The 23,000-nt window shown below is 44.8% G+C and overlaps 2 protein-coding genes across 9 annotated transcripts in view; one reads left to right on the top strand and one right to left on the bottom strand.

Annotated features, from left to right (window-relative positions):
• Window positions 1–8,051: 8,051 nt before the first annotated feature.
• Kiaa1191 (KIAA1191 ortholog) lies at window positions 8,052–21,261 on the top strand. 8 transcript variants are annotated; one of them, XM_085699548.2, is made up of 9 exons: window positions 8,052–8,210; window positions 8,779–8,885; window positions 9,124–9,210; window positions 11,888–12,066; window positions 15,230–15,356; window positions 17,406–17,530; window positions 19,503–19,609; window positions 19,730–19,869; window positions 19,952–21,261. In XM_085699548.2, exons 3-9 carry the CDS (start codon window positions 9,183–9,185, stop codon window positions 20,155–20,157), a joined length of 912 nt encoding a protein of 303 aa, XP_085555674.1. In that variant the 5' UTR covers window positions 8,052–8,210; window positions 8,779–8,885; window positions 9,124–9,182; the 3' UTR covers window positions 20,158–21,261. The 8 variants fall into 8 exon arrangements, with proteins under 8 accessions (XP_085555674.1, XP_085555673.1, XP_085555670.1 ...); XM_085699547.2 differs by having other exon boundaries at window positions 19,949–21,261; XM_085699544.2 differs by having other exon boundaries at window positions 11,888–12,150.
• Window positions 21,194–23,000, bottom strand: part of Simc1 (SUMO interacting motifs containing 1) — a 34,064-nt gene continuing 32,257 nt past the window's right edge. Inside the window, exon 10 of the mRNA XM_085699541.2 lies at window positions 21,194–22,106. Coding sequence (XP_085555667.2) covers window positions 21,856–22,106 — 251 coding nt within the window. The 3' untranslated portion in view covers window positions 21,194–21,855. The remainder of the gene's footprint in view (window positions 22,107–23,000) is intronic.

Here is a 23,000-nt window from a genome sequence, read left to right as displayed (position 1 = left end):
AAAGCCCCTCTATTCGATGACCTTTAGGTAATCATGAGTGAGTTCTGGTGCTGGGTGAGGGTGGGGATCATCATTTTGTACACTGGGAAAAGACAAGTTATCTTTTTACCTCTTTTCCACTATTGTTTACTTTGTTCTGTATTGTTTTAAAACACCTAACCCTTGCCACTTGAACCATGCCACCTCATGAAACTCCTCCAACTTTGATGAAAGTTTTTTTTTTCTTTTAAAAAAAGTTAAAGGGGGGCTGGAGAGATGGCTCAGAGGTTAAGAGCACTGACTGCTCTTCCAGAGGTCCTGAGTTCAATTCCCAGCAACCACATGGTGGCTCACAGCCATCTGTAATGAGATTTGGTGCCCTCTTCTGGCCAGCAAGCACACAGACAGACAGAATACTGTATACATAATAAATAAATAAATCTTTAAAAAAAAAAGTTAAAGGGGCAGAAAAGATGACTGGGCAGTTAAGAGCACTAGTTGCTCCTCCAGAGGACCCAGGTTCAATTCCCAGCACCCCCATGGCAGTTCATAACTGCCTGTAACTCTAGTTTCAGGGATCTAACACCTTCACTCAGACATACATGCAGGCAAAACATGAATGCATATGAAATAAAAATAACTATTTTTAAATTATCACATTTATTTTTAAATTTTATTTTATGTGTATCTATGTTTTGTTGACATGCATATCTGTATATCACATGTATGCCTGGTGTCTGCAAAAAGCAGAACAGGGTGTAGGAACTGGAGTTACAGAGACCTGTGAGCTGCCATGTGGATGCGTCACTGGATACTGAACCCACGTCCTCTGTAAAAGGACTTCTAACCCCGAGCCATCTCTCTAGTCCTCTATTTCTCTTTCTAATAGGTAAAGCACTCGCCTTTGACTCATTCCTCCTCTGCAGGCCAATATCCTGGAGTCAGCAGTTTACGGTTGTAATCACTGCAGCCGCCCCTGCCCTGGAACCCAGTCTCATGTTCAGAGAAGGAAAGGTTGAAAGTCGGTGTTAAAAGCTTGTAACCTTTCAAACGCCTCAGGGGAGATACTGTAGCCAAAAGTGAAGGTTCACTGATGGGTGGGAGTATATCTTGACCAGAGACTGTTTTCCCTTTCTTTTTTTTTGAGTCAGGGTCTTACTCTAAAGCCTTGGTTGGTCTGGAACTTGCTCTGTAGACCAGGCTCTTCTCAAACTCGCAAAGATATTCCTGCCTCTGCCTCCTTGTTGCTGGGATTAAAGACATGCACCATCAAGCCTGCCAGCTTGCCTATTATTTAAACAAACATCTTTCCAGGACCTGAAGATGCACTCCAAGGGGGCATTATAAAGACCTGGACATTATAAAGACCCAGGACTTCCAGAGGTCCTGAGTTCAATTTCCAGCAACCACATGGTGGCTTATAGCCATCTATAATGAGGTCTGATGTCCTCTTCTGAACATGGCAGACATGGAAACTAACACTGTATACAAAATAAATAAATAAATATTAAAAAAATAAAGACCTGGGGTAGCCGGACGGTGGTGCACGCCTTTAATACCAGCGCTTGGTAGGCAGGAGGATCTCTGTGAGTTCGAGACCAGCCTTATCTACAAGAGCTAGTTCCAAGATAGGCTCCAAAGCTACAGAGAAACCCTGTCTCAAAAAACAAAGGAAGGAAGCAAGGAAGGAAGAAAGGGAAGGAGGGGGAAGGAAGGAAGGAAGCAAGGAAGGAAGAAAGGAAGAAAGGAAGAAAGGAAGGAAGACCTGGAGTTATGAAGGTTTGTAAGCTGCCATGTGGGTGCTAGAAACCAAACCTGGGTCCACTGCAAGAGTAGCAGGTACTCCACTGAGCCGCTTCTCCAGTCCCCTGAACTACCTTAAAAAAAATTACTGGAACTCACTATGTAGATCAGATTGGCCTCAAATCACAAAGATCCTCCTTCCTCTGCTGCGATTAAAAGTGTATGCAACCTTTAATGAGCTTGTCTGGCAAAAACAAAACAAAAATTAAAAAACCACAACATTATATTTTAGCTGGATGTGGCAGAGTACGCCTTTAACCCCATCCTTGCTCGAAGTTGGAGGCCACCCTGGTTTACAGAGTGAGACCCTGCCTCAAGCCAAAAAATTATTACATTTTATTTAGTTATTTTATATTTGTGTGGGTGCACATGTGGTCAGAGGATAACTTACAGTAAAGGATTCTCCTTTTCTTTGATGTGGGTCCTGGGGATCAAACCCTGTTCCTCTGGAAGAGCAGCCAGTGCTCTTAACTGCTGAGCCATCTCTCCAGCCCCTCAACTGCTATTTCTTTTTTTGTTTTAAAAATTTACTTATTTTATGTATATGTGCGCTCTGTCTACATAGACAACTTTGTGTCAGAAGAGGGCACCAGATCTCATTACAGATGGTTGTGAGCCACCACCATGTGGCTGCTGGGAATTGAACTCAGCACCTCTGGAAAAGCAGCCAGTGCTCTTAACCACTGAGCCATCTCTCCAATCCCATCAGCTATTTCTGTAGGTAAGCATGTTAACCATTCTTGGAAAACTAAGCATAGAGATAAGTAACTTTCTTAAGTCTGCATTCAGCCTAGATTCCAGGAACAGACAGTCCCTATATGAGAGAAATTAGCATGGCAGCAAAGTTGCTCCCTGCAGCTTTAGCAGCCTAGTCCTGAGAAGTAGCCCCTTTGACCAGGCAACATGGTGTCTTTTGGTTCATCTTGTAGAGCCAGACCTAAGATAATAATCAGCCAGATAACACCCCAACCAAGATTACCCAGTTATGAATGCTTTCATTTATTTTCCTTAAAAAGATTTGTTTTGCAGGGCTTGAGAATGGCTCACCATTAAGAACATTTGATGTTCTTCCAGCTATCCCAGTTTGAATACCTGCACCTAGTGGCTTATAGTTGTCTGCAACTCCAGTTTCAGGGATTCCAGTGTCCTCTTCTGGCCTCCATGGGTACCAGGCACACATATGGTGCAAAGACATACATGTGGACCAAGCACTAATACATATAAAATAAAACAAATAAAAATTTAAAATATTACACAGGAGTTGGTGATGCATGCCTTTAATTCCAGCAGTTGGGAGGCAAAGACAGGCAGATCTCTGTGAGTTTGAGGCCACCCTGGCCTACAGAGTGAGTTCCAGAACAGCCAAGGCTACACTGAGAAATCCTGTCTCAAAAAAAAACAAAAAACAAAAAACAATATATATATGGAGGTTGGAGACGACTCTATGATTAAGAGCACTGGTTTGTCAGGATCCTTTCTGCATTGTCTTGGCTCAGCATGTGACTACCTGTCCAGTGGGTTTCCTCTGGGTAAGGCACCTGTGGAAATAGATTCTAAATAGGGAGGAATTTGTGCAGCTTGCAAGCTCTTTTCTGATGTAGGATGTCCTTCTGTATATGTGTTGCCTTATTGGTTGATGAAAAAAAAGCTCTTTTGGCCAATGGCTTAGCAGAGTAAAGCCAGGTGGGAAATTAGAACAGAGATAGAGAGTAGGTGGAGCAAGAGAGACGCCGTGTAGCTGCCGAAGGAGAAGGACATGTCAGTACCTTAGGAACTTTACTGGTAGGCCACAGCCTCGTGGCGATACACAGATTGATAGAAATGGGTTAACGTAAGATGTAAGAGATGGCTAGAAATACAATAGAGTCATTGGCAAAACAGTGTTTTAATTAATACAGTTTCTGTGTGATTATTCAGGCCTGAGCAGTTGGGACATGAACGAGAAAGTCTCTGCTTACAAATAGCACCTAATGTGGGGCACAAACCCATGGTCCTGAGAGTACACTGATCTCTCTCATATTGTTGATCCTTTGGCCAGTTTTTAGTTTTATTTTGTCATTCACACATGCAACAACTGTGATTTTTCTCTGGAAATTTTGTTCTTTCTTAAATATTTCCCCCTAAGAATCAGCAGAGGGCTAATATTTCTCAAATCTTTTATTTGGAATTACTAAGTACACTACCTAATCCTGGGAACTTTTCTGACTCAATAGAGACAGGTACATATGAGAAAACAACACTTGGAGCATTAACCGTGTCTCACAGTTCTGGAAAGGAGAATAGGACACACACAGACAGAATGGGGAAAAGCCTCAGGAGTACACACAATGCCAACTGTTGAGAGTAGCTTCGCTGGACACTAAGCAGATAGAATCAATGATAGGATCTAGAATGATCCAATGGGAAAAATGCAATGAAAAATATGGGATGGAGAGATTCATCTTTACCATACACAGGAGCTCATATTGGTGGGAGAAGTATGGTCTAGTGGATGGGAAAGAATGCCTTATCAAAGTCCGCCTTTACAGAGAGACGGAGACATGGACCCTCTTGTAGGAAAGGGAGCGGTATAAAAGCACATCTTACAGACATGAAGGACTTTGGGGGCTTGAATATTCTTGTCCTTAAAGCATTGACCCACGTCTGCTACCTTTTCACTTTGTAACTGCACATAGCTCCCAGCTGATATAAGCACTGTGAGAGCAGGGTGTGTCTGGCTCCATATTTAGTTAATGATGCAAAAATACTGACCTCTATGTCTAGAATAAGATTATGTAGGGGGTGGGAAAGTGTATTTGAGGAAGCATGAAGAGGAACAATTGGGGTTTTCACAACGATTATAGTGTATTTCTTAAAAGTAAAAAATAGGAGCCAATAATAAAGCTATTTATGTAAGCCTGGTAGAAAAAAAACTCTGTTAAAGTATAAATAAAGATGGCTAGAGATATTCAGGCCACTAGTGTGCAATCCACCTGGTGGTCAGAATTTTTCCTTGTATGAGTGCCCAGTCCCCATCTCAGGACCTGACCCTGAGCTGAAGCCAGACCCCAGCACTGGCTGCCCTTCCAGAGGACCCAGGTTCAATTCCCAGCACCCCCATGCCACCTCACAACTGCTGGTACTCCAGTTCCAGGGTATCCAGTGCACCCTATGGCCTCATGTGCTACACATACTTACATGCAGACACTCACACGTACAATTAAAATAAAAGTAAAGCTTGGTGTGATGGTGCATTTCTTTAACCTCAGCAGCTGGGAGTCAAAAGCGGACAGATCTCTGAGTTGGAGGCCAGTTTAGTATACACAGAGAGTTCTAGGCCAGCCAGGGTTACATAGTAAGACAGTGTCTTAGAAAAATGTTTGTAAAATTAAAAAAAATTATGTATATGGATATGTGCACATGAATGCAGGTACCTGCAATATCCAGATGAGGACATCAGATCCTCTGGAGCCTGAGTTTGCAGGTGGGAGCCAAACTCGGTCCTCTGTGGCAAGAGCGGGATACTCTGAGCTGCTTTATCTCCAGCCTCTTTGAAGTTTCTATTAAAATCTAAAGTTCATGTCAGAGCCCCAGAGATGACCCTGGTGCTCAGACTTTGGTAAGTGGCTACACTAAGCAGGTTTTCCACGTCTCACTACTGTCTCTTTAAACTGGGTTTGGGTGAGTGGCTGAGTGTAGATTATTGGGGTTGTGAAAGCCAGGACTTTTGCTTTAAATTTTCGTGGCAGTGTTTTTTTTTTTTTTTTTTTTTTTTTTTTTTTTAATTCTCAGTATTCTGTCTGAGTGTACACCTGCAGGCCAGAAGAGGGCACCAGATGATTGTGAGCCACCATGTGGTTGCTGGGAATTGAATCAGGACCTTTGGGAGAGCAGGCAATGCTCTTAACTGAGCCATCTCTCCAGCCCTTGCTTTGAATTTTCTATTACAGTATGAACTAAACGGAACCAACACTAACTTAAGACTTTCAGTATATGTGAGCAGCAACTTATAAACCAATTTGGTACCATATACAGGACATGGCAAACACGAGCACACATGTAGACAGTGCTTAAACACCTGCAGACTACATAAAGTTGGACCAAGGGATTTTTGTAGCCTTTCATTTAGTTTTCATTTGTTAATTTTAAGTTATTTCTGTTAATCTGATTATTTTCTCCATAGCATTAAGTAATACTTATTCAAAAATCTGCATATCCAAAGATCTGACTATTAGAAACACGGTAGATTTTAGGACATTTTAAAGTTAAAAAAGTTTTATTTTTTAAATGTGTGTGGATGGTTTTGCTGAACGTATGCCATTTGCATGCCGAGGCCATAAGAAGGCGTTGGATCCCTTGATTTGGAGTTATGTACAGATGTGAGCTGCCATGTGGGTGCTGGGAACTGAACCTGGGTCCTCTGGAAGGACTCTTAATTCCTGAGCCTCTCCCCAGTTTCCATTTTCACCTTGTGAATTGTGACAGAATGAAAAAAGGAAAGGAAAGGTCATGGCTGCTCCTAGGTCTGGAGGAGGAGAAGGTTGAGTGTGGATCAAAAGGAGAGCATAGGTAGGGACAGGGACATCTAGGAGAGTCAGGCTGAGCTGGGCCATGTGGGGAGCAGGGGAGGGGAAGGGAGAAAGGAGAGAGGGGAACCAGGTGTAGCAGCCAGGAGACCAAAGGTACAAAAGGGGTGGGTCACCAAAATGTCTGGACTCTATAGAAAGGAGTCTCTGTGGGAAGGGCAGCCCAGACCCTGGGTTGGAGAGCTCCTGGGAGAGGCCAGCCACACCCTCTAACAGGTAGGGACTGAGGGATGCTGGGAGAATCTAGAGGCTTGGTCCCCCGTGATATGTTAAATAGGCACCTTGGGCTTTTGTTTGAAACTTAATAGAGGTGTGTACTCCTCCCTAGTAGTAGAAGGGGTAAGAGTTAAGACATTTACAAAAGTTAAGAAAATTCAGCATGTTTTTTTAAAAGTCATTCTGCAACCCAATTGTGCTATCCACAAGCCAACTAAAGAATCGACAGGAGACATTGATTTCTGGTGCACTCAAGGTCCTAACAGAAGGCAGGCAAAGACAAATCCTGAACTCTGCATTTAAGATTCTGCTCCTTAAAAAAAAAAAAAAAGATTCTGCTCCTTTCTGCCGGTCTGGCGGTGGTGGTACAGGCTTTTAATCCAGCAGGTGGATTTCAGTGAGTTCATAGGCCAGCCTGGGCTACAAAGGGGCTTCCAGGCCAGTCAGGCCAGGCCAGGCCAGGCCAGAGAGGACTTAAACAGATAAACTCTGTCTCACACAGAGAAACCCTGTCTTGAAAAACCAACCAGCCAACCAACCAACCAACCAACCAAATAAAAAGATGGCCCTCCTTTGAACAACCATTATTGCCCCTGAGGTAATTGCAAACCTTGGAGTATAATTGAAGGTAGGTGTTTTCAACTTTTTCTCAGCAGCAGAGAAGTTTTTTTTAATTTTTTTTTTTTTGATACCTGTATGCTACCTCTCCAGCTCCATTTTCCTCACAGTTATTATCACCTGCGCTGGGAAAGCAAGGCTGTGGTATGCTCCTGTATTTGGTCAATACTAGTGTGGAGCCTGCCCGTTTTAGATACTTCTAGAAGACAGTTTGCTCACTCCATTGCTTATTAACTTAAGGGATTGACTTTATTGGATCCATTGTGTGTATGTGTGTAGTTTATGGACAGACTTCGGCAAGAAAGAGAGGGCAGGAAATGGTGACCGGGTCACAAACCCAGGGAAGTCCGTTCTGAGCTTTCTGGCTTTGATTCAAGGTATATTTACTATGCCGTCTCCATCTTCTTTTTTAAAAGATTTATTTTATTTTTATATGTATTACGTGTGTGGGAATGTGCGTGTGCGTGTAGTGTTCTTGAAAACCAGAAAAGGGTGGCAGATCTCGTGAAGCTGTCGTGAGATCCCAAAAGTCGGTGCTAGAACAGACTCAGGTCCTCTACAAGTGTGGGATTTGCTCTTCAACTGCTGAACCATCTCCACCTATCTTCATTCTTTTCCCCTCCCTCCATTCACCCCATCTCGCGCCACGCTCCTGTCTCAGCCTCCAAGTGTTGGGGTTACAGGCACAGAGGAAGTGCTGGTACCACCAGGCGACCCTCCCTCCGGGAACCCCGTGGGGTTTGCCTTAAGAGTCTAACCTACGCGGAAGGTGAATGTGGTGATGAGCCCAGGTCGTGGACTACAGCTCCCAGCACGCCCCGCGAACCGCCGAGTCAAGTCTCGCGCGACGTGCTGCGGTATCGGGCTGGGCTGTGCTTAGGCTGCCGGCCGTCGGCAGTGCTCAGTCGGAAGAGTGAGTCGCGCGCTCACAATGGCTCTTCTCTGCTCAGCTCCGCAGCCCCTTGGGCCATCTGGAGCCTCGGAGCCTCTTTAGTGCCGCAGTTCGGGCCGCAGGCGGCCGGCGAGCAGGTGACGGGCCGCGGCCTGGCGCTGCTGGAGGGGGCCTGAGCCCTGGGGCGCCGCGGCCTGGGGGCCGGGTGGGGGCCTGGAGCTCCTCAGAGATCCCGAGTGAGGCTCCGTGCACCCGCGCGCCGCGCACCCTTGGACTTGGCCTCGAGGGGTGGGACCGTAGAAGGGTCCAGCCGGGCTTTATACATCCCGGAGGCTTTGTTTTGTACCTTCTGAAGGAAAGTCGTGGGCTTGGGGTCGTTGTGGGCGAGGTGAAGGGCGTGTGTCTGGCTTGCCGATGCCCTTCGGGGCTGCGGTGAGTGGCCCCTATGAACTTGAATAAAAATTCGGGTCAATAATGCCTGCTGTGCAGTGCGGCGCAAGGGTTTTAAGGACAGTTTTGTGTAAGAGGCGGTTACTGTTAGCCGGCGTTAGTAAGAGTGTGTTGGTCTTCGCTGCTGCGTAGCCCATTTCTGTCGAGGGGAGATGCTATGTAATACGGCTTGTGAAGGGAATGAACGTTATGTACAGGGCATCGTTTGGTGGACTTGGGAGCGCTATACCAACCCTGGTTGTTTATTGTTATTAGAGCCTCTTGATGGATTCTTCCTCGGAAGCTTTGCTAATTTGCAGCAGCTGGGCAATGCTCCTCATTACCATCTGTCTGTCCGCATAGTTCAGCGTCATTTCATTGTGGTAAGGCATCTTCACTGTGTCTTGTCTTTGCTTTCTCCGTTGTTAAGATGAGCCGGTGGACACGGTGAACCACTAAACTTTATCCTTTGGGGTGTGTTTGTCACACATTGTTTCTAGTGTATGTAAGTTTCAGCCTTATTAACAAGCCTTAAATCGCTGTGTGTCTATCAGAAGAGCGGCCCAGGAGTGATCAACCGCTGTTCAGCTTAAGAAAAATGCCCTTTGTTATTTTTATTAGGTGGCAGGGACACCGCTCCGAATTCTGTATAGAAAAAGCTCCTGGATTCCATTCTTTCAATGGCTTCGAGACAACCAGAAGTGCCTGGTAAACAGAGTTCTTATTTGGTTAAGTCTGTTTTGTCCTTAATGATTTAAACTTATTTTCTCCAAATCATATGTTAACAGTTCCTATTTGCCACTAGGGAAGTAGTTAGATTGTCATCATTTTAATATTATCTCATTACCTTCCCAGCCATGCTCAGATCTTTATTTAGAGCCACTGCCCTTAAGTGTTTGACAAATACATTATACCAAAGGAGAAGAATTAACAGTATGTTTGTAGGGTATGTCAGCGTGAATAAATTACCCTGGGTGGTTAATGTAGGATGGCGGTCTGGACAAAAGACAGAATCACTGTTAAATCTAACTTAGTTGTAAAAATGTTTGTATCGACACGTAGTGTGTTCTCTTGGTTTGTGTAATGCAGTACTGAAATCATTGATTTCTCCTTGGACTGTTACCAGAAAGGAAGGTGATTTTTTTTAAATCAGTCTGAATCACTGAGTCTCTGATTCTCAGAAGTGTAGATGGTGTTGCCAGCCCATCTAATGTGAAGATTAAACAGTTTTTTTCTTTATTTGATTTTTGGAGACTGGGTCTCTCTCTGTGGTTTGTAGTTCTGGCTGTTTTGGAACTCTACTTGCTTGTTTGTTTTCCAAGACAGGGTTTCTCTGTAGCCTTGTTACCTGTCCTGGAACTAGCTCTTGTAGACCAGAATGACCTTGAGCTCACAGAGATCCTCTTGCCTGGCCTCCCAAGTGCTAGGATTAAAGGCAGGAGCCACCACCACACCGTCTTAAATAAAACACATTTTGCAAATGGAAGTTAAAAGTGGCTGCTAAATCTGCATTTACTGCTCAAAAAGTGTTGTTTGCTTGTTTTGAGACAGTCTCACTTTGTAGACTGCTGTCATGGAACTCATAGAGATGCTCCTGCCTCTGCCTCCTGAGTGTGGGATTAAATGCATGTGTACCTCGCCTGGCTCTTTGTAGGCACATATTTCTTAGTAGAGGTTAGCTAACTTTATTGTCATGGTTTTTATGAAACCACTGAGAAAAGTCTTAAACATGGTTTTGAAATTGCTGCCCAGTTAGGTAGGCTAATGGAAGCTTCTCCATGTGTCTTAAAATCTCTTGTCTCTTCCATTATGTGTGTCTTCCACTCATACTGCATTGCCATAAACTCATTGTAACCATGCAGAACTATGGTGTCGCACTCATTAGGTTAGTGCTTTGTAGCATGGATGCATGGAGTGGTGGGCACAAGGTGGGAGCCCTGGCTTGACTGTCTGCTGCACACCAAGCTGTGTGATTGCTTGTGCTCTGTACCAGTTTCCTGGTCTGGGACATGGGAAGAGCATTTGTTTAGTGAGGATTGGATATAAGGAGGGATGTTAGTGCCTGATAATTTCTATTTGTCTGTTTTAGTTGAGATGCAATGCACATCCTGTAAATTCACCACTTACAGTGGGTAATGTAATGGCTGGTGTGTTCTTAAGATTTGCATCTATCAGATTAACCTACTTCCAGAGCATTTTCCTTCTCTCAGAAAGACTTTGTTCCCATTAGGAGTTACACCTCATTGCCCTCTCTGCCTGGCCCCTGGCAACCTCTTGGGTTTGTTAGTAGTTATTAATATTGGTAATAGTCACATGGTAGTTGTGGGTCTCCTTGCTGTTTAAGTGAAACTTTCTGGGGTTTGGGACTTGCTGCCAGGCAGGCTGCTATCTTGAAGAATATGATTATCTAACAGGAAAGTATCACCTTGAAGGCAGGTTCTGGATCAGTAAACCAAAGTGAACCTTGCTCTTTGCTCTGGCACAGCTGAGAGTGCCCTTGAAGCGTGGTGCTTGTGTCACAGCTCTACATTCCAGCAGGCCTGTGGACAGGACTGGCGGGACCAGTCTGGTAGTGTTGATGAGAGCGGCTGTCAATCATTTCTTTGGAAATTTTCAGTCATCAGAATACTAGAAACTGGAGGTGGTGCCAGGCTGTGGACTGCTGCTTGTAGTTCTCTTTGTGGGGGAGACAAAAGGCATGGGGTTTGTCGTAGACTTGGTCAGACCTCAGCCAGCTATTTTCTCTATGAACTGAGGCAGATCAGTTCACACTAGGGTTTAGTTTCCTTATCAGATGAGACAGGGACAGACTGTAGGTAGAGTGTGGGGGAAAAGGAGAGAAGATATCTCAGCCACTTTATGTCCCTCTTAGTCTTGTATGTCTGAGAGTTTAGTGTATAAGTTTTGAAATGAGATAAATTTGGGTTTTGACTGGAAATCATGCTTTGAAATTGAGACTTTGCACAGGTGAATTTAAACTGAGCTTAAGGTTCTTCAGTCTTTAAAAGTGGATTAGGTCCTGGTGTAGTGGTGCATGCCTGTAGTCCCAGCACTTGGGAAGAACTGAGGCAGGAGGACTGACAGAATTTGAGGTCAGCTGTGCAAGTTACATAGTGAGTACCAGCCAGCCAGGACTACATCGCAAGACCCTATCTGAAAAAGGAGGAAAGAAAAGAGGATAGTGTTGAGTGGCTGTGTGGAGACTCTAGAGTGAGTGGGTAAAGAAGGCAGTTAGCACTGCTATTACCCTCCCTTGAATGGATTGATAGCTGCCACAGACAAACTGTCCCTAAATAAATTTCATAGCTTCCTTGTCTACAGATTAACTTAAAGCCACTAGTATGTTGAGTTGATATTCCATATTGACAGGTGTCTCTATTCTTAGCTCTTGCGCCCAGTGGGCCTCTAGGCAAGATGTCCCTGCCCATCGGGGTGTGCCGCCGGGCATTCAGCTATGATGATGCCCTAGAGGACCCTGCACCCATGACTCCTCCTCCATCGGACATGGGCAGCATCCCCTGGAAGCCAGTGATTCCAGAGCGCAAGTATCAGCATCTTGACAAGGTACCTTACCCTGCTGACGACTTCTGGCAAACTCGCCCCTTTGTCCTGCTCCAGAAGCCTTCAGTGAGTCTCAGTCCCCACAAGGTCAGGCAGCAGCTGTTCCCTTTGTGTATCTTCTACACTTGACGCTTTTTTAAAAATTCAAAACTTATGTAGTATCGTCTGCATGAGAGTCTTCTGGACTCTGCTTCCCCAGCTAAAAAGCCAAACTCCAGAACCTCTCACTACCTGAGTTCTGATGAATCCTGCTTGCCTCTTTGGAGCTTCTCTGTTATCTAGCCAGAGAATTATTGGAATATTTGCATGCATACAATGAGCTAGTGGGGGAATAGGATTCAAGTCTAAATATGCTTAATTTATGTTGTATACATACTTTCCACTCATAGCCTGATTACTCTTAGGTAGTCATTTTTTTTTTATGTACAAAATGAAGTTTTACACTGTGGGATGTTTTACTTCCTCTTGTGTCATCGCAGCGTTCTAAAAGCTTCAGACTTTGGGGCACTTTGAGTGTTTAGGGTTTTGGATAGTGATGCTCAGCCTGTATTCTATTGCAGCATTAAGCTGAAGGTTTGGCAGAGCCCCCCCCAAAAAAACCTTTAAAAGTTGTTTTGTTTGTTTGTTTGTTTTTGGTTTTTTCGAGACAGAGTTTCTCTGTAGCTTTGGGACCTGTCCTGGAACTAGCTCTTGTAGACCAGGCTGCCCTCAAACTCACAGAGATTCGCCTGCCTCTGCCTCCGGAGTGCTGGGATTAAAGGCATGAATCACCACCACTAAAAGTTGGTTTTGTGATTGGCATAAGCACAGTCTCTGGAATGCCTGCTGTGTTGTTGCTGTGCCTTCTCTGTTTCCCTTGTTACACCTGCAGAACAGGGACTTCTAAGACCCATTCCCCACTGCTCTGTGGAGCGCTCTGTAGTATCACCTGTCTGCTGGAATCGGATCCAGGTGGCTGTTGAAGGGAAAATGTTCTAAAGACTGGGAAGCTAGCCGGGTGGTGGTGGCACATAACTTTAATCCCTGCACACTGAGTCAAGTGAATCTCTGTGAGTTTGAGGCCAGTCTGATGTACAGAGAGAGTTCCAAGATAGCCAGGGCTACCCAGAGAAACCTTGTCTTGAAAAACAAAAACCCCCAAACGAAAATAAAGACAGTGGTAAGAACTGTAGCAACCTGTGTATAGACGGTCTTGAGTCCAGAGGCCAGCATGAGCTCCATACAAAGATCCCCACCCAAAGAAAAAAGACCTCAGATAACAACTACAATAAAAATCTACACAAAAACAAACTATAGCTGTTTCCAGCTATAGCCTGCTTGGGCTACACAGTAAATTCAAGGCAAGTCCAGGCAACTTAATGAGGTCTTGTCTCAAAATAGATGTTAAAAAATAGGGCAGGGGAGGCTGGAGAGATGGCTCAGTGGTTAAGAGCATTGCCTGCTCGTCCCAAGGTCCTGAGTTCAATTCCCAGCAACCACATGGTAGCTCACAACCATCTGTAATGAGGTCTAGTGCCCTCTTCTGGCCTGCAGGCAAACACACAGACAGAATATTGTATACATAATAAATAAATAAAAGAAAAAAAAAGTTTGAAAAAAAAAATAGGCAGGGATGTACTCGGTGGTAGAGTGCTTGCTGAGCATGTGTAAGGCCCTGGGGTCAACCCTCAGCCTGGGGGTGTGCAGGGGAGAATGTTGTGTGAGCCTTTATGCAGTGGTCTGGCGGTAGTACTTGCTGGCCCAGCCTCCTTTCCTGTTGCTCTGATAAAATGTTCTGGCAGAGGCAGCTTGGGGAAAAGGGCTCATAAAGCTCCCAGTTCAAGTACGGTTCATCCTGTGGGCAAGGGAAGGTGGAGGAGCTTGAAGGAGTGGGCTTCATCTCATTCAGAGTCAGGGAATAGAGAGGGGATGCATGCTGATGCTCTGTTCGTTTCCCCAGTTTATACAGCCCAGGATCCCCTGCCCAGGGAATGGTGCCACCTCTAATAAAGATTGGTCTTCTCACATCAATTAAGAGAATCAAGATAACCTCTCACAGACACTCTCAAAGGCTAATGCTCATCTAGATGATTCTTCCTAGGTGTGCTCAAAGGCCTCTCTCTTGGTGGTTTTAGGTTCTGTCAAGTTAACACCATTCACACTAACCATCACACTTGGGAGTTTATTAGAAACATAATTTTTACTTAAAAATCTTATTATTTTAGAACCCAGGGCATCAGACATACTGGGCTAGAGACAATTTTTTTTCTTTTGATATAGGGTCTCACTCTGTAGTCCAGGTTGACTTTGAACTCAACGGCAGTCTTTAGCCTTCAGAGTGCTGGGACTACAGATGGGTGTCACCATACTCTGTTTATGTGGTCCTGAAGATGGAGCCCTTGTGTCTCACCTGACAGCCTAGACCTGCCAAGTAGCCTGAAATGTAATTGGCCAGTACTCAGGTGACTGATGTGTGGTCAAGCCTGAGGAAATATTCTGCTCAGGCTGAATAAGGCTCAATGCTTGGCATATGGTCAGTGCTTTGTAAGAAGTGTTTGTTCCATTTTGTTTCTGTTCTCCCTGTTGGTCCTTTCTCTCCTCTGTCCCTCATTAATTTTCCCTCTGTTTTGGTAGGTATTTCATCCTTGCCTTGAACTTACTGTGTAGCCCAGACTAGACTTGAACTCACACAATCCTCCTGCCTCAGCCCCTCTAGCCCTGGGATTATATGTGTGTACCACAAGACCAATGTTGCATCTTTAGTCTTATGGGAAGACAGTCTGGAAAGTTAGGTCTCAGGGCTCCAAATTCTGCCTTTCATTGGGTGATTCCAGGCTCTTCCCCTAAGGTCTTTTTCTGATGTCACTGGACTAGTAGAGGCTTTAAATCTTTCTTCTCTTACAGGTTACATATTCTTGTAACTTTTTCTCTTAAGAAATAAGTTTAGGCTGGGTGGTGGTGGTGCATGTCCTTAATCCCAGCACTCAGGAGGCAGAGGCAGGCAGATCTCTGAGCTCGAGGTCAGCCTGTTCTACAGAGTGAGTTCCAGGACAGCCAGGGCTACACTGAGAAACCCTGTCTTGAAAAACAAAAAACAAGCAAACAAACAAACAAAAAAGGAAAGACAGACAGAGAAGTAGTTTAGGTGCAGCTCCTACTCATGTGCCTCCTTACCTTTCTTGAACAGACAGAGGAAGGAGCGGCCAGTGTCTCTTCCCTTGCTGTGACTCCATCAACAGCCACTGACAGTTCAGACAAGGCCCCTGTGGTGAAGGCCAAAGCTACCCATGTCATCATGAATTCCCTGATCACAAGTAAGCGCCCTTGGGTCTCAGCAGAGGAACTGAGGGAGGGAGTGCTTGTGCCTCAGCTGTAGCTGGTTCTCAGACCTGCTTTTGTGGAGCCCCACATTCACCTGGCTGCAGAACCTCATTGAGGAGGAAGATTTCTGCCTGTTAAGCATCTTATTAGCTTCAGTAGAGTCCTGCTGTTGCTTGATACAGCCTCATTTTCCTGGACTGACCAGTGTGGTCACTAAATACTAGATATGGCACCCCACTTTCTGAAATAGGGGATCTAGCTGACGGGTTGATGTTAAGGTTGAATAGTTCATTAGCAGGAGCTTTGGATCCACTGCTATTCCTGGCCTAGGTGTGTTGCTAGAGAAGGTGGCACACTGGAGAACAGCCCTCTGGCCTTGCACTGCTATACATGTGTATTTGGTTTTGAGACAGGATCTTGCTCTGTGCTTTCATTGGTTTTAAACTCAAAGTAGTGCTCCTGCCTCAGAATTCTTATGGCTAGTATTGCTCATGTACTACCGTACCCAGCTACTTTTAAAAAATTTTACATATGCATTTAAAAATAATTTATATATATTTTCACAAATAAATTTTGATAGTGCTGATCAAGGCCTTGAACATGATGGTCCACCAGGAGGGAGACCAGGTTTGGAGCCTCAGTTTCTTTAGTTTTTAGAATGTGTTATTGATGGTCCTAATGAGGCTTAATGAGCTTTTTTTTTTTTATCTTTTTAAACTTTTTTTAAAATTTTTAAAATTTATGTATATAGTATGTATGTGTGAGTGTTTGGAGGTGGTGAGGAGGCCAGAAGATGGCATCAGATCCTCTGGAGCTAGGGTTACAGACAGTTGTGAGCCACCCAGTATGGGTGCTGAGATCTGAACTTGGGTCCTCTGGAAGAGGAGTAAGTCCTTTTTAACCACTGAGCCCTCTTTCCAGCTCCTCTTTTTAAACTTCGGTCACAAGTTGCCTAAGCTTCTTTTCAAGGGCTGTTCTAGTTGGTGTGGGGAGTTAATTATTCAGTGCATGGCTCTGCATGTCAGCAGTAATACCCACCCCATGGCTGAGGTGCACAGGACTTCTCCTTGGTTGGCCTTTATTTTCCTCTCCAGGAGGGCATCTGAGTGTCTTGGTCACTTCTGGAAAGTTGACTCAGAAAGTCAGAGTCCAGACCCCCTCTGTTTTTCTGTGACTGCACCACCGGAAGGAACAGCAGCTACTACTTGTGTTCTGTAGCTTGACCATTCTGGCGTTAGGAGGGCACAGCTGTTGTGGCTTCTGAGGGTTCCAGGCATGCTCATGGTACACAGATATACATGCAGGCAGCACACCTGTTACATAAAAAGGAAGTGGAGTGTGTAGATCTAAAGTCTGTTGGTGTGGGGACCGTTCACAGCTGCCGTGCTCATGTTTAGTGTGCAAAGTTTGTACCTTAAGAAAAAAATGTTTTAAACACAAACAAAAAAAAAAAAAGAAAAAGAAAAAAAAGAAAAGCATCATTTTTTCTTGTTCATTCCATAGTGAGTGACTTGTGAAATAAATAATAAACCAAGCTGAAAGAACATTGTTAGCTAGGGCAGGAACAGCAACAGGCAGATCATGTGTAAGAAATGTGGGGTCTGTGGACCTTGGCTAGTTTAAGGTAGGTGGCTGTGCTGTGAATCTGACTGGTACCTTGGGGACAGCTGGTAGGAATGTGACCTGCTTCTCTTTGGCAAAGCTTCTGTGCAAGTGCTAAGTCTCTTAGGAGCTTAGTGATTTGGGAATTCTTACTGTGTCTGGATGCCAGGGCCTCCTGGCCTGTTGCTGAATGTGAGGGTTTTATGGAGTCTTAAGTGAGAGGAGGTGAGGCATCCAGCATCCCTGTCGGGCAGCTTTTTAGTATGCTGTGAGGGAAGGCACACCTGAGGGTCAGAATTGCCGTGCCAGGACCTGTCTGGGGCATCCTTACTCTCACGAGCCAGTGTGGCCTCTTGCTTCTGGGAAGAACTGCAGAAAGTGCTTGTCCTGGCTGGTTTGTGACTGGTTCAGAGCTGAGCATGACTGTTCTTTCTTTTCAGAACAGACCCAGGAAAGCATCCAGCGTTTTGAGCAACAAGCAGGACTGAGAGATGCTGGCTACACACCCCACAAGGGCCTCACCACTGAGGAGACCAAGTACCTCCGAGTGGCAGAAGCACTCCATGTAAGCAACCAATGTTGTTCATGGCTTGAAATAATGGCTATGGTTTGGAAGTTTACAGCTTAGCTGTCTGGCAACTAAGAGTGACAAGATAATGGGCAAAGGGACCAGGAATGCCCTGCTGAGGTGCATTCCTGCTGAAGGCCTGCACTCCTGCAGATACTTTGCTTGCTTGTCTGTAAAGTGGTGTTTACAGGATACATGGATCTTTAGAGAGGTCTCTTCGTACTGAATGGTGTTCTGTGACTCATGCATTCACATCAGCTTGACATTGATCCTTGGAGATAGATACTGTATTCTGTTTTGTAAATAAAGAAGATACTGGAGAGATAAATCAGTCAATAAGGTGCTTGCTATGAAGCAGGAGGATCAATTCTTAGAAACCATGTATAAAGCTGGATGTGATGGATGATCCATGCTGGCTGCCTCAGTGCTAGGGAGATAAAGATAGGTGTATTCTTTCCTGGAGTTTGCTGGCCAGCCTAATCAGCTCAAGATTCCAGTGAGCTGTGATCTCAAAGAACACAGTGGTGCCAGATATAGTGTGCATGCTTTTACTCCCAGCACTTGGATGCAGATGCAGGCAGGCCTCTGTGAATTCAAGCCTGGTTTACATAGTGAGTTCCAAGACAGCCAGAGCTTACATAGTGAGACCCTGTCTCAAAATAACCCAAACAAACAAGGTAGGTAGCTTTTGAATAGTGACACAAGTTGATCTCCATATGTACTCCTACCTCGTGTGCACACCCTCTCCTCCACAGTTCATATACACACATGCAGGCACTCATGCACATGAAAATAAGGAAAGAAAGAAAGAAAGCAGGGCAGTAGTGGCATGTGCCTTTAATCCCAGCATTCAGGAGAGAGGCAGGCAAGCAGATCTTTGAGTTCGAGGCCAGCCTGATCTACAAAGGGAGTTCCAGACCAGCTTGGGCTATTGGGCTGTTATAGAGAGAAACCCTGTACAAAAAAATAGAACAAAACAAACAAACAAAAAAACCCAAAGAAACCAAAAAACTATATATATATGCTTTTATTTATTTATTTTATTTATTTATTTTAAAGAAAAAGCTGGGCGGTGGTGGCATACGCCTTTAATCCCAGAACTCAGGAGGCAGAGGCAGGCAGATTTCTGAGTTTGAGGACAGCTAGGGCTACACAGAGAAACCTGTCTGGAAGAAAACGAAACACAAAACAAAACCCAGGTAGCCATGGCAAGTTCCTGTGGGCATAGGGAGAACATAAAAAGCATCAGGAGGTGGTGCACAGTTGTGTGTGTGGGGATGGGGGAGCTATGTGGTGAGTGGATGGGCTGCATTGTGGAATGAGCATTCCAGATGAATCTGCAGGATAAGTTCAGAAGCCACTGCTGTGAGAAATCAGTGTTGAACTGGTGTCCATCTGAGCTTAGACAGGACTGATGCTTCTTGGGGGGTGCTCAGTTTTTGCCATTCATCTTGCCAACATACACAGATTGATGTGTTGAGAAAGTGAACTTAGGTCCAGCAGAGGCATAGCCCTTATGGAGGACAGACATACTACTATGGAGCTTAGACATAGAGCTCTGACTCTCCCGGCTAGTGTACTGGCACTATTTTAACAATGGTGTGGAGGTGGTTGGTTACGGGGAGGAGGGACAATGAGGTAGGTTTCTTAGCATTTTACTACAGAGGACAGACAGCAAGCCTGAGCAGTGCGGGGCTTATACTGAAGTTCAGACCTAAGGGGTTTGCAGTTTGGTGTCTCTTCCCCTAAACGACTTGGCTTTTTTGGACACGTAAGTTGTAGTGCACAGCTTGTAGCACAAGAGTGTGAGGTGCTGTGGAGTACAGTTCATAGAAACATGAAGTCCATCTGGTGTGGGAAAAACAGAATCCCTCCTGCCTGAAGTTAGGATGTGCATCGGAGTGCATACACCGACTGCGCGGCTCTGTGTCTGCTCTCCTCTGAAAGTCTCTTCTCATCTTCTGAACAGAAACTAAAGCTGCAGAGTGGAGAGACAGCAAAGGACGAGAAGCAGCCTGCATCGGCCCAGTCCACCCCGAGCAGCACCCCTCACTCCTCCCCTAAGCAGAAATCCAGGTGAGTCCGTCCTTCAGGAAAGCTAGTGCTGAGGTGGTACTGGCCTCCAGCCTGTGGAAGACACTTCTCATGACATAGGAAAAGGACATTCAGAAATACATATTTACTTCTCCGTTCCAGAGGCTGGTTCCCCCCTGGCTCTTCCACAGCTTTACCTGGCCCAAATCCTCAAACCATGGATCCTGGGAGTGGAAATGACAAGAACTCAGTAGACAAGTGGAGCCTCTTTGGACCACGGCCCCTGCAGAGGTCTGACTCTGGTAAGAGCTCCTTCAGAAACAGCAGCGAGGCCCTGGCTGGTGTATGGGCTGAGGGCTATAATCATTTGCTTTTCCTTAGCAGGTTTTGCCATCCAGGCTTACAAAGGTGCCCCCAAACCCTCTCCTATGGAGCTAATGCGTGCCCAAGCCACACGAGTAGGTGAAGATCCAGCAACCTTCAAGCCGCCTAAGATGGATATCCCAGTGGTAGAAGGGAAGAAACAACCACCTCGGATCCATAATCTCAAACCCCGTGACCTGAATGTGCTCACACCCACTGGCTTCTAGAATGTTTTCTGTCCCCTGGGCTCTGACATAGGAGTTACGTAGTTAACTGGAGGCCTGAGTGACATTGTGCAGATTGTCCTTGTGTGCAACCATTTTGCACTGCTTTCAGGTTGGTGGAATATGTCAGTGGTGCTGAGTGACCTCACCTTTTTTTAATCATTTATCCTAGGGAAGGACTTTGACCCTTGCTCTTCTAGGTAAATAGTGCTGGTGTGCTTCCAAAACTAAGACCTCTGGATTCCTTTTCCTTGATCAACGTGAGCAGTTACAAATCATGATAGAGGTGCCCACCAACTCATCAGGACAGCCATGGCTTCCTGACATGCTTTAGCCTTGTGAGTGGGCCTGGACTTGTCTGAGAGACTACACTTGGCAGGACCACAGGTTTTTTGTCTTGATTAGTCCGGTGTACACTTTGTCCTCCTGGGCCTGCTTATTTGCTCTGTCACAGAACAAACACTAATCTCACATGGCCTCTTTTGCACTTTAACATGAAATTAATTGAACTGAGTCTACTAGTTTCATACTGATGATTCCCCCTCCACCCCACTGGGGATTGAACCTAGGGTCTTGCTCTACCAAGTTAGTTTCGCCCTAGTTCCTGGATCTTAAGCTTTTTTTAGTTGTGTGTGTTTTGTTTTATGAGACAGGGTCTCACTACGTAGGCTTGGCTAGGCTAGAACTCACTCATTAGACTCAAAGAGAAGATCTACTGCCCCTGCCTCCCTGTGCTGGGATTAAAGGCATTCACCACCATACCCAGCTAAAGCTTTACAATTGGATTATAGTCTTCAGGTTCACCTGAATTTGGTGTCACCTTATTCTAGTAACTTTGAGACCATTTTCCACCAAGTTAGCCTCATCTGTTCGGTAACACATCTTACTGAGGAGAGGAAGCAAGAAAACTGCTTTTCTCTCTTCTCATTATCCACAGGTCTGCTGGTCTTGCACACTGTCACAGCTGCTTGCTAGATCATTTTAGATAGTAGGCTGTTTACATAATAACCTTCTCACAGAGAAGCTCTGGAGTCTCAGATTGTTGTAAAAATTAATTTATTTGTGTTATCTTGTATTGACAATAAAAATCTTTACTACTTTCTCAAACCCAGGTCTCTCTTGTCCATTCTACCTGCCCAGTAGTGGAGCCGGAGCTTTGTAAACTTGGTGCCTTTTGATATAACTTTTGACGTCAGATGTTTCATTAACGGGCTCTAACTTTGTTTCTTTGCCTGCTTTGTTATATTAGCTTTAATTAACTGGCCACAGAGTCATGTTCATAGGCAATATGAAAAGTCTAATTAGAATGTGCTGTATTCAGGAAACACTCTTTCCAGAAACAGGCCGTCAGTACCTTGACTGATGTAACACTGATGAATATTGTTCAGCAGAAGGGGTCTTCACATCTTGAATGGAAATGTTGGACATATAGTGCATATTGTATTGCCTGTTTCAAAAGCATACATAAATAATTTAATAAAAAATATATACACCTTGTATATTTAAGCCATATTTGAATAGGCTAGGATAGGATTATAAAAAAAGATGCTGAGGAGTTATAAAGTTATTACAGCCTACTGATAAATAAGATAGGTTTGGTCCTATGATAGTCCTAACTACTGTTCATACTTAAGAGCTTCTAAGTAGCTGGCCACAGTCAGGAGGTATTCTTGGTACTCAGTGCTTAGAAGTCTGGCTGGCTCAGTGCTGTGGGGCAGGCTCTGTGTCGGGGTTCAAGTCCGCAGCATAGAAGAGCAGCAGCTTCAGCAAGTGCACTTTGTCTTGGAGCTGGGGGACTAGAGGTTCTCCCAGCATGTGGATCAGGCGGCTGCGGAAGGCCTCAATCTGTTTCTCCACATCCACCACCGTGATGTCATCTCCTTGCTGGGGCTTGGGCTTGATTCTTTTGATGATCAAGTCTTTCCGATCAATCACTGAACTCCGTAGGTGCTCTGTAAGAGGGAAGGAGTCAAACATCTGCTTTTTGTTCCTTGGGATTTAAAAGTTAAAGTCCAACTTTGTAAGTAAGGCCTGGTGCCTGGCTACTAGGAGATGAAAGGTCATGTGAGTTACCGTGGGAACCCCATTTCTTAAACGTTTGTGTTCTTGCCTCAACCCTGATGTCAAGAAAAAATGTTGCTGGGCAAAGCAGTCATGACTAAATAGACCCTGTCTCAAAAAGAAAAAAGGAGAGCTTCTAAAAGGTATATTATTGTGTGTGTATGCAGGTGCCCACAGAGGCCAGAGGATGATTTAAACAACTCTACTAAATAAAACTATAATAACCACTTAGGGAAAAATTCATGTGAATTAATTTTTTTTTTTTTTTACTACTTACTGTATGTATTTGGGTGTGCCTTTCACTGAGGGTGCTAAAACATGCACACACTATACAACTGTGTACTGTGGCCTGACAGTGTACCCTTTGACACATCTAGTTGTAAGGACTGGGGTACAGTTAAGTGGAAAGTGCTCATCTAGCACACAGGAGGCTTTGGTTTACTCTGTAGCACCACAACCCCAGACCACTGTAGTTACAAGAGTATGCAACAGAAAAGACCCTTGTCTGTCCCCAACCAGGCCAACAGGCAGGCTGAAAGTAAGGCAATCATAATGGAAGATACTACTTTTTCTCATACAAGAATAATCCATCCTAAGTTACTATCACCAGCATTGTAGAGAAGTGAACCTAGACACCCATGCGTAGCTCACCCTATAATCACCACAGTGATCCAGCTGTGTTCTCTGTGGTTATAATCAAGGAACAGTGCCTTAAATTTTTTATTTTGTTGTTATTATTACTTCTTTTTTTTTTTTTTTTTTTTTTTTTAGACAGGGTCTCTGTA

Source organism: Myodes glareolus, chromosome 14, assembly GCF_982192425.1.
Source record: "Myodes glareolus chromosome 14, mMyoGla1.1, whole genome shotgun sequence".
Lineage (NCBI taxonomy): Eukaryota > Metazoa > Chordata > Mammalia > Rodentia > Cricetidae > Myodes > Myodes glareolus.
This window is presented reverse-complemented; position numbering and strand designations above follow the sequence as displayed.